Here is a 10,716-nt window from a genome sequence, read left to right as displayed (position 1 = left end):
CACACACACACTGACACACACACACACACACACACACACACACACACATACACCCCCCCCTCCACACACACACTCACACACACACACACACACTCACACACACACACACACACACACACACACACACACACACACACACACACACACAGGTTCTAACAGTTGAGGAATGTGAGGGTGTCAGTGTTCCAAGGCCAAGGCCCCCATAAATGGGCTGATGTTGTGACACAACTTCACTTGAACTCCATGTTGTTTGTTTGAACGCTCTTTCTCAGAGTACGAGAGAGTTGCACAATGCCCCCATGAACTAAAAGATAGAGAGTCAGTTAAGATGGCCAGATAGAGACTTCACTAGACCTGCTCATTTCAGTGTGCAACGTATCTATTGCGCAGCATGGGCCTTTGTACCTTTTCGTCGTTGATTTGTATGTCAACAAGACAAGATACATAACCATATAATTAACCATATCAGCTGCATGTCACAAAGGAGCTCCTGAACATTGTACATACTGATGCGATCAACATAGTTTAAGTGCGACACCAAACCACGTATTACGTATGAGAAGACGTAAACAGGTATTACGTATGAGAACTGACTCATATCCCTATCAAAGAGCTGATCTTTAGGACATAACCACACATTGGATTACACTGTCTATGAGGAATACACTAAAGAGTGTATAAACAGTGTATAAAATCAAGATTATCGATTAGATGTATTCCTGTGTGAACTATTGGTTATTTCAAGACATGGGGTCTATATCGGGTGTGTTTACTTTACTTTCGACTTTACTCTAGCTTGACTCTCTGTGCTTAAATGATACCTTTCACCCTGTGAAACCACCTGTCCTGTCGGTGTGAACATCTCTGGGAACACCCTACTTTACTGAGACTGGATGCAGTGTTCTTAATCATCTTTCTTTTTCGCTGCTGTTGCACTATTGTGTGATGGGGCCCAGGGGGCTAATAGGTTGCGTCCTGCCCTGTTCCTTAGTTTATGTTTGTCTTTGTTTCATGTTATTTCATTAATTGTTTCCTGTTTATTGTTGTGTTCCTCACCTTGTCTCTCGTTTCAGACACTTCACCACCTGTCCTTGTGTGTTTCCCACCTGTGTGATTGTCTACCCCGCCCTGATTGGCTTCACCTGTTCTTCATCATCCTTCCCTGTATATTTAGTCTGTGTGTTCCCGTGTCTCTGTGCCAGTTTGTCTTTGTACCTTGTGTTCCAGCGATTTTTTCCTAGTGTTGAGTATTCCTGGTTATTTTGATCTCTGATAGTGTTCTTCTGATTTTGCGTTTTGCCTACCCCTTTTCAGATTATCTGCCTGACTTTTTTAACTGCCTACCTGTGTACCAAACCCTGCTTTGCCTACTGCCTTTCTGGATTATCTGCCTACCTGTGTACCAAACCTTTTTGGATAGTAAAGACTATTCTATCTTATTTAAGTTTTTGTCTGAGTCCTCTGCCTAAGTACTCCAGTTATTACAGCTCTAGAGCATTGGGGTATTATAGAGAGAGAAAACATTTTCAGTGTTCTGTGTGGCTTCTCTGTGGCTTCCTGCAGACTCAGGCAGATGTCAGCCCCAGCAAGAGGGAGGGAGGGAGGGAGGGAGAGAGAAGTTGTGGTTACGTGTGTCACCATGAAATGTCATTGGGCACTTCAAGAGAGAGAGAGAGAGATCTGTACCTGAGTTAAAGAAAGAGAAGAACAGAGGAGTAGAGAGCATCAGCAATTGTCAAACAGAGCAAAGAAAACAGGAGAACAAAATGAGCACTCTGACAACTGCACACCTGTACTGACCCTAACCCTGACTGAAAGAGTATGCCTATACAGGTACAGCATCTATTTATGTGTGTATGTGTATATATGTGTATATATATATGAGTATCTTTAAGAACATCTGAGATGCACTTAATTTTCTAATTTGAAGTGTTTACACATTACTGTTGTTCAGTGTGTTGTTGTTAAGGATGAAATGAAGATGTGTCTTTGCTGGGCATTATTACCAATCTGTCTGCTATACTTATGTGGATAAGAGTTTAGACAGTTGGGATTTTTACACCGGTCCGTTGGTGTGAACAAGAGGCATAGCCCCGTCAGTGGAGACAAGGGGTAGGGTTTCATTTTCTCATCTGTGTTTGTTGTGTTGGACGGCCCGTAGAGGCACCCAGCCGCATGTGTGAGGGTTGTGACGTATCTGTACTTTCAGTTGGAAATGAGTGTATGGAACCTGATGTATGGAACCTGATGTATGGAACCTGATTTCAGTACAAGGTGGAAAATCACTAACGAAGAGACGTCACCGAAAAGGCAGCACTTAGTCACTTTACTGATGTCGTTACGATGCTATTATTAGTAACTATTCTGTTAGTAACTTATATTCTATTTTATTTTGTTCCATTCTGTAATTCCCTCCCTACCGTCTGTTCAATCCTTCTCCCTTCTATTCACTGATGCAGCCTCCTCCACCCTCCTGCTGTTTTTTTGATCAACAATAAATTTAAGGTGGATTGTTGAGTGTGGTAATCTGTTCCCTCCTAGACTGTGGTAGCAGCAATGGAGAGCCTGTGGTTCTGGTTACTCCTGCTGGTTCTGATCTCAACTCAACCACGCGTCACTCCTACAACCCTCCCAGGTAAGAGTCTACATACTGTGGAAGGCAAATCATTTTGTATAACTATAATTGCATTTATTAATAATTTTGTATAACTATAATTGCATATATTAAAGAACACAATGCAGAGTAATATGTATGTACAATCACGGTTAGTCTGTGAGACATTCGTGTGGTTGGCTGCTGGCGGGAGAGATAACGGGACGGGTACTTTCCAGTTAAGTCATGGGATATTAGAGACTTATATGGCCTGGCCATACTATGCAATACAATGAATAGAAAGCTTTCTCTCCTATAAGAGCTGCCCTTTTCTCTGTACCCTCGACTTACTCTGGTTATGTCTCAGAGAGAGACACTATTGTACCCCTGCAAGCTTGTATTAAAACTTATTATTGATCATTGTCATAAGATTTGTACATGTCTTCATTCACTGAATTTTGGAGTTTGATACCCAACCGAATTTATTAGGGAGAAAGGAGTATTCCTCCACAATACATGAAAATCAAACACCATTGGCACCTTGTGGAGTGATTGACACAATAAGGTTGATGAGTTGATGAGTTTTAGAGTTATGATAATAATGATGGCTGTATACAGAGATATATCTTATCTAATATTAGTCACTCTTTATAAAAAGAGTGATATATACAGTATATGACTCTGGTGATAACTAGATATAATAATTATTATTATTATCTTCCCTATCCTTCCCTCCAAGGAATGTCTTGTGTGAATGACTACATCAACAACGTCACCTGTGTGTGTAACAGCACGCAGATTCCCCCAGATTTGGACTGCAAGATCATTGGCATCAGGAAAAACTATGTAAATCAAAAACAAATGTAAGGATGTAATGTTTCAGCTACAGTTGTTATGAATGTGATAAATGTTGACAAAAATGAAAGAAGTTTCACTCTCTTTAATACTTCCATATCTGTCATTGTAGTAAATGAACCAATGTGCCTTTGTCAGCGTTACTGCAATAAGGAAAACGGTTCATTTAAATGTACAGTATGAAATGCTAAATGCATTATTTACTGTGGAGAGGTTTTTACCTCTGTTTGTTTGTGTTGCGTAGTAATAGCAGTTGTGATCTGAAACCCTTGGGTGGCCCAGACCCGTCTCTCCGAGGCTGCAGTTTTGTCTTTGAGGCACATGTGAGTAAATCCCTGTTGTCACTGTATATGGCATTCTCGTTATGCTCTTGGTCCATTCTTAGTACGCTGATATAACGACCGACTGAAGTATCAAACAGACATTAACCGTTGAGCATATCTGGAAAAACCACCAATTAAAAATGATGATGTCGTAATGATGAGAATAACATGCATGCCATTTAGCAGACACCTTTATGCAAAGCCACTTTTAGGCACTTTTTCATTTTTTTGTATTCAAGGTCCACGGAGAAGTCAAAAGAGAAACCGTTTGTTGTGTGTTCTTTTGTATCTCCAGAAATTCAGTTCTGGTGAGAAACTCCCCAGCATCCAGGTGCAGTGTGAGGGCTCTGAGGTTGTTCAACTCACAAAGACAGATTATTCACCTCTCCATCACAGTGAGTAGTTCTTACTTCTGCACAGATGTCTATTCAGTTACATTTATATTGACATTTGAGTCATTTAGCAGTTGCTCTTATCCAAAGCAATGTACAAGTGCATTCATCGAAAGTAAGTTACAACATGATTTCAGTCAATTTCCTAGACGTACTGTAGGAGGTGCTCTTCACTGGCACAGTTTCACTGGCACAGAGTTCTTCGCCCGTGAACCAACGATGTTGTGTTTGTGGCTGTTTGAGATCAACTAAAACCAATTGATCAAATCATTCATTTCATGCAGTCAAGCAAATCATGCATCCTTCCTCTTTATCTCTCTCTCTCTCTGTTCTGACAGTTAAGATGCATCCTCCTGGTGTCCCCATCATCAACATGAACGAGACAGATATGTCCTGGAGTCCTGGTAGTCCTCTCTCAGGGAGAATCTTCAACTATGAGTTCCAGGTGCAGATTAAACAGGCACACCAGCGATGGAGGGTATGTTGGGTGGACAAACGTGTGTGTGTGTGTGTGTGTGTGTGTGTGTGTGAGAGAGAGAGTGAGTAAAATCCTAAAAACATCTCCTTTTAACATTTCCATAATTCAGTCAGATCTGAAGGTAGTATATTATGTGATTTCCAGCACAAATATACACAAAATGTTCTCCCTATGTCTTTACAGCTTGAGACAGTTTTGTAGCATTGATGAAACTTGATGTTTCTGCACCCCATCTCTATTTCTACGTCTCAGGAGGTCAGACATTTCACCATACGAGACCAGCATCGTCTGCCTCTGGCTGTGGAGGAGTCTGGGCATTACCAGGCCAGGGTGAGAGTCAGGCCCTGGGGCTCCAGTCTCTCTGGAGAATGGAGCGACTGGAGTCCCACGGCAGCCTGGACCTCACAGGGAGAGAGGCCAACTACCCCCAACTCCCCAGCCCAGGAAGGTACAGAACATGTCAACCACCATGACCATCTTCATATTCTTTACCCTGTCCTGGACATCCAATAGTCAGTAGAGCAGAGTTAGGTTAATGTTTTTTTTTTTTTAAATGTACAGTATGTCTGAAAGTTTATACTTTGTCATACAGTATGTGCACAAGGGAGAGATACAGCAAAGTAGGAAGGATCTCTGAGGAGCTGAAGGCCGGTCCTCAGGTTTAAGCTAAACTACAAGCAGTGGAAAAGTACCAGAGACGGCCAATCTAATGCCCTTGCCCAGCACCCCCGCTCTTATCACACGGGCAGCAGATGCCCACCCCGAGGTGTTATGGAAATCTTTCAGTGAACAACAATACACGATGTTTGGTCTCAGTTGAGAGTTTTAATGCATATAGAAAGTATTATACAACGTTGGTCAGCTGGATCAGCATTCCTTCACCAACAGTGTGGATTCAGATACTGATGCTGTGAATGAGGAGAAGACCATCCTTAACTCCAATGCTCATACGTCATAGGTCTAGGGGTAAACATATCTTGCACCTGTTTGCTGATCAAGAAGCTGGGAAAGAAGCGTAGGCGTTGTGAGCCACTATCTCAAACCTCAGCCTGCAGTTAGGAGTGTTCCAAGGTCACATAACATCTTTGATGCAAGGAGAAGGAGCAGTCGGTTTTGGTTCTTCCTCAGTCACATAATTAAAAATAACAAAGTACATTGGGTCACAGAAAGGTCAATACATTTCAGTATAAAACTAAAACAAAATAGTACAAATATATTTTTTGCCATTACAGAGGTTAAGGTGTTTACCATACTGAGTATAGGAATGGCCCTAGCAGCTGGCCTAAGACAAAACAAATCTTTTTGTGGACCTTCTGTAACCAGAGAGACAAAGGCCTGATCAAGCAGCCTATAACTGATCTGACAACTGTAATACCAATGCATCATATAATTTATTAATCAACCTGAATCATTATTCCCATCATCCTCTAAGCAACTGAAGCTATACAGTCCTACAGTATGTTAGTGCAGTAAATCCAGTGAGATGAGTTTTAAGAGCTGTACAGGCTATTCCAGTGACCCTGCTTCCTCGTTCCTGTGTTTCAGTTAATCTGACCCTCTGGCTGGTGCTGGGTGGGGTGTTCCTCTTCACTGTTGTTATTGTGGTCCTCTGGCAAGCTTGCACAAACAATGGGTGAGTTGTGTGTGTGTGTGTGTGTGTGTACCTGGAAGGTTTAGGAGTTCAGGTTCAAAGATAATATAATATCTTCATACATATGTTGTTTATTTTGGTGTTGCAGGATATTTAACAGAAAACACCAACATGTGCCAGATCCCTCCAAGTGCTTCCCTACTCTGGACTCTGTCCCCGATGGAGACTTCAAGGTACATTCATCTTCTTTCAAAACCCTGACAGTATGCTAACTTCTTGCTAAGATTGTAGCATATTTAGATTTTTTTTAAATATATTTTTAGGGCATTTCTGCTTTATTGGGATAGAGACAGTAGTGGTTGACGGTAAGGATGGGTGAGAGAGAGGCGGGATGACATGCGAGATGGGTCGGAATCAAACCAGGAACCTTGCGATTACGTGGTAAGCGCATTAGTGTGCTACGCCACTAAGCGCTCCCAACATATTTTGACTTTGTCTCTCATCAGATTTTCATACTTAGCTTTACATACAGGAAATGCGCTGCAATAGGATACGACCGTAACACATACAAAGTTTGTGAATGACAAGACAGAAATGACAGCTCGAGGACTTTACCCCTCCCTTCCCCATAACATAACAGGTCCCTGAACCTTACACATAATTTTTATTGCGCCTATCTTTCAATGTCTATGATTCCACATTTCACTATTGCACGTTCCCAAATGAGTGGGTCCATCCCCACGCCCCTAATGTCCTCCTTATGTGTTCATACGTGTGGTGAAAATGAGTTTGTAGCACTTCCTGGATGGCAGGAGCACGAACTCTGAGTTGAGCACATGGGAGGGGTCCTCTGCTGCTTGTTTGCCATCCTCAGTATGTTTGAGTTGTAGCTATCCAGGAAGGTTTTGTTGGTGGACTTATTTTTGAGTCAGTTTTCAGCACATTTGTCACCCATGGTTTTTGACTGTACCGCCTTTGGTTGCCGGTAAAATGACAGCACCCAGCCACATTTAAACCCCAAGTACCAACCCAAAGGAAACATTAGTCATAAGCACAGCCTCCTTGGTGTGGTTTCTCTGTTACTTTGAATTCCTTCCTGTAACAGATATATGCGTAGATGTTTACGCACGCGCGCACACACAGTACTGTAATGTTGTACGCCATTAACACTAGCTGTCTCTTCCACTCTGTAGGAATGGCTGTGTCCCTACTCTGAGTCCTTCTTCACCGTGCAGCCCATCAAGGACATCTCCCCTGTGGAGGTGTCTGAGGTCTGGGACGTCTTCCCCACCTCCACCTCCAACACAGCTGTCCCCCTCCACGATGACCCCAAGACCCCCCCTGACTCCACGACCAGCAGTGGCCAGTCCTCCTGCTTCTCCAACATTGGCTACTTCTACTCCAACTACCCCAGTGGCCTGCGCAGGGAGTCCTGCCCCGTCTACTTCACCTACCAGGAGGACGACAGCTCATCCCCCCCCACCACCACCATCAGCTCCTCCTCCTACGAGCGCCTGCAGCAGCTGGGCTGCAGCCAGCAGAGGGAGCCCCTGAGCCCAGACTCAGGGTTCGGCGTGGAGAACGAGGATCAGGTGGAAGAGGAGGGAGAGGGTAAGAAAGAGGGAGATACGGTGGTTTCAATCAACCACTCCCCTCCTGTTCTTATCCTACCTCTTTGCTTGCCCTCCCAGAGGCCCTCTGCTACTCATCACCAACCCCCAAGTCTCCCCCAGCTCCCCCGTCACCACAGCCCAAAGTTTGATCCTGCTGCGGCTCCTAGTGGTAGTTACACTGCCTGGCCAATAGAGGGTACTCTAGGCAAATCCTCCTCTATGACAGTGACGCCACGTTGCAGCGGGTATTTGACCATTAAAGAGCTGCAGAATACCTACAGCAATAACTCCATCTGAGCAGTTGACACCGTTCCATTTCGGTGCGAGTGCAAAATGATAGAGCGGTTTTGTGCAGTTTTGATGGCCAATGCAAATGCTCATCTGCTTATTGCCTTCCCTCTGTAAATGTTCTTATCAATGTGTTTGTATACCTTTATAAAATGCTGCTGTTCTCTCTGAGGATGTATAGTACAAATATATAGAAGCCATACTGGTATAGAGTCATGTTAAAAAGATGATTGTATGGAGGAGTGCTTGTGTACAATGTATTAACTTTTTTGGTAGCCAATTAAAAAATGTGGTGTAATAATGTGGTAAACTGTAATGTATGCAATGCTTTAAAGGGGCAATCTGGGATTGGTACATCCGTTTTCGGACTTTTAAATGAATGATATGTATATAGCCATTGATTCTTGAAGAATATACAGTAACTTAGAAATGCCTCATGACCTTAGTTCAATTGCCTCATCAGAACCTCAAATACAGTACAAGCTTGTTTTACACCATTGTACGTAAACAATGTCGTTGTAAACAAGCTTCAAAATACGGTTTAAACTATCATTTCGATCTCATGATCAGTCCTTGAATGTTAGATGGTTCCATTTCTCCTGCCCAATCCCTTAGCAGTTTACAAACAAATAGGGCAGGTGTATGTTGTTTGAATCACAGATTGCCCCTTTTTAAGGGTTTTAAAACTGTATAGACCTACAGCATCTCATCATACAGGGCTTTTTTGTTTTACGTTGTGTTTTAATGGCTCTTTGCAAGCATTACTGTGTCTTAAATCCCTCTGTATACTATTGAGGCAGCCGGTTTGCCGTTGCGTTGTTACTTTATCCCGGTGTTTTGGGTTTTGCAGTATATTTTTGATAATCAGAGTTTGTCAATATCACTCGGAGAGTTGTAGTTATTTTTTGTCTCATGACTTGTTTTTTTCCTCAGGTAGATTGTTTGTGCGGCTGGTTGTGCACTCGCAGACGGCTTGTTTGCATGAAGACCAGAAATAAAAAAAGTAGAAATGGGTCACCCTTCTGACTTCCTGTGTGTTTGTGGGCATGCGGTGGACCTGTGTGTGTGTGTGACAGCATGTGTTTGTCCTATCAGGTGGTTCTCTGTGTGTGTGTGTATTAGCATGTGGTTTGACATTTAAAGTTGACACCACTAGTAACTTCCTCTCTCTTGAAAAAAGCTTTTACGAGGTAACTATGATAGAAAGAAACATGCATTTATACTTTTGTGAGAATTAAAAAAATAAAAAACTTTAGATTGAAACTGCAAATCTATTTCTTTTCTATCTAAATGCATGTTTATTGGGCGCAATAGAGAGACCCTGGAGAGTTTGTGGACTTTTATTACTTAAGGATGATAATATATCGATGGACATCAGAGGCTTTTTATCAGTGTGCTGTGAGAGCAGACCAGTCATGGCTAGTCTTATTCATTAATTTTAACCCATCTACATTATTGTTGCTATGAAGTGTTTCAGTTTTAGTGTGTAGGGTCTAGAATTCACCACTAGATGGCGACAGAAATGAAGGAATAACCAGAGCTGGCAACTTGGTCTACCTACCTGCACAGGGCATAGTAGGGCTCTGATGAAAGCCACTTGTTCTGCTTACTAACACAAAACCAAAGCACTGATTGACTTATCTTTAGAATCATAAGATGAGAAAAAAGGAAAGATTGTGTTTTAGGACCTGGCAGTCAGGAAATTTAAAGAACAGCATGTGTATGGCCTCATACATAGAATCCCTTGGCTCTTTCGAGCCTCTCACAAAAAATAAATATATGTTACATGATTCATTTGAAAGCACTATAATCACTGTAGCAGATCCCAGTCCGTGGTTCAGTGGCAAGAGGATTTCTCTCCATTGATATTGAATCATTTCCAGGTGAAATCACCCATAACTAGAGTCTGGTGTTGTTTTTGTATGAAGTGTTCATCTGTAGGCTATATGGGTCAGGGTTTGAGCAGCTGGGCGGTGGTCAGCCTGTTTCCTCTGCCTGTCGCCCTCATCCTCAGCTTGTATCCAGATGGGCATGATGAAACTGGAGAGAGAGATAGGGTGGAGGGTGGAGGGTGGGGGTTTGGGGGGGAGAGAGAGAGAGAGAGAGAGAGAGAGAGAGAGAGAGAGAGAGAGAGAGAGAGAGAGAGAGAGAGGGAGGGAGAGAGAGAGAGGCAGAGAGAGAGAGAGAGAGAGGGAGAAACAAAAAGAGAAAGAGAGAGAGAGTGTGGGGGGGTGGGAGAGAGAGTGAGAGAAAAGGGAGAAAGAGGGAGAAACAAAAATAGAGAGAGAGAGGGAGAGAGAGAGAGAGAGAGAGAGAGAGAGGGAGGGAGGAATGAGCAAACTAGCCACAGTCTCTCTTTTGTCTTGGAGCAGGTCCAGCAGAGACCAGGAGGACGTAAGGTCGCGCTGAGTGTGTCTGACTGCCGTCCCATTTAGTGAGGATTAGAAACAGAGCTGGATGAGAAAGGGGGACGACTCTGTGAGGCTAGAATGAGAGGAAGGAACCATATGTAACCAGTTGTACTGGAGTAACAAAGGATAGCTAGTGACAAATGTGAGCATGTTCTAAAGTTCCACCTATTTC

At 43.0% G+C, this 10,716-nt stretch overlaps 1 protein-coding gene across 1 annotated transcript; it reads left to right on the top strand.

The window, feature by feature from the left end:
• The first annotated feature begins 1,681 nt into the window (after positions 1-1,681).
• Positions 1,682-9,150, top strand: il2rb (interleukin 2 receptor, beta). The gene is made up of 10 exons (XM_083677580.1): positions 1,682-1,833; positions 2,542-2,635; positions 3,333-3,456; positions 3,693-3,771; positions 4,067-4,166; positions 4,502-4,641; positions 4,894-5,089; positions 6,187-6,274; positions 6,381-6,465; positions 7,426-9,150. Exons 1-10 carry the CDS (start codon positions 1,822-1,824, stop codon positions 8,140-8,142), a joined length of 1,635 nt encoding a protein of 544 aa, XP_083533706.1. The 5' UTR covers positions 1,682-1,821; the 3' UTR covers positions 8,143-9,150.
• The last annotated feature ends 1,566 nt before the right edge of the window (positions 9,151-10,716 follow it).

The sequence above is a fragment of the Argentina silus genome (assembly GCF_951799395.1).
Source record: "Argentina silus genome assembly, chromosome: 9".
Lineage (NCBI taxonomy): Eukaryota > Metazoa > Chordata > Actinopteri > Argentiniformes > Argentinidae > Argentina > Argentina silus.
This window is presented reverse-complemented; position numbering and strand designations above follow the sequence as displayed.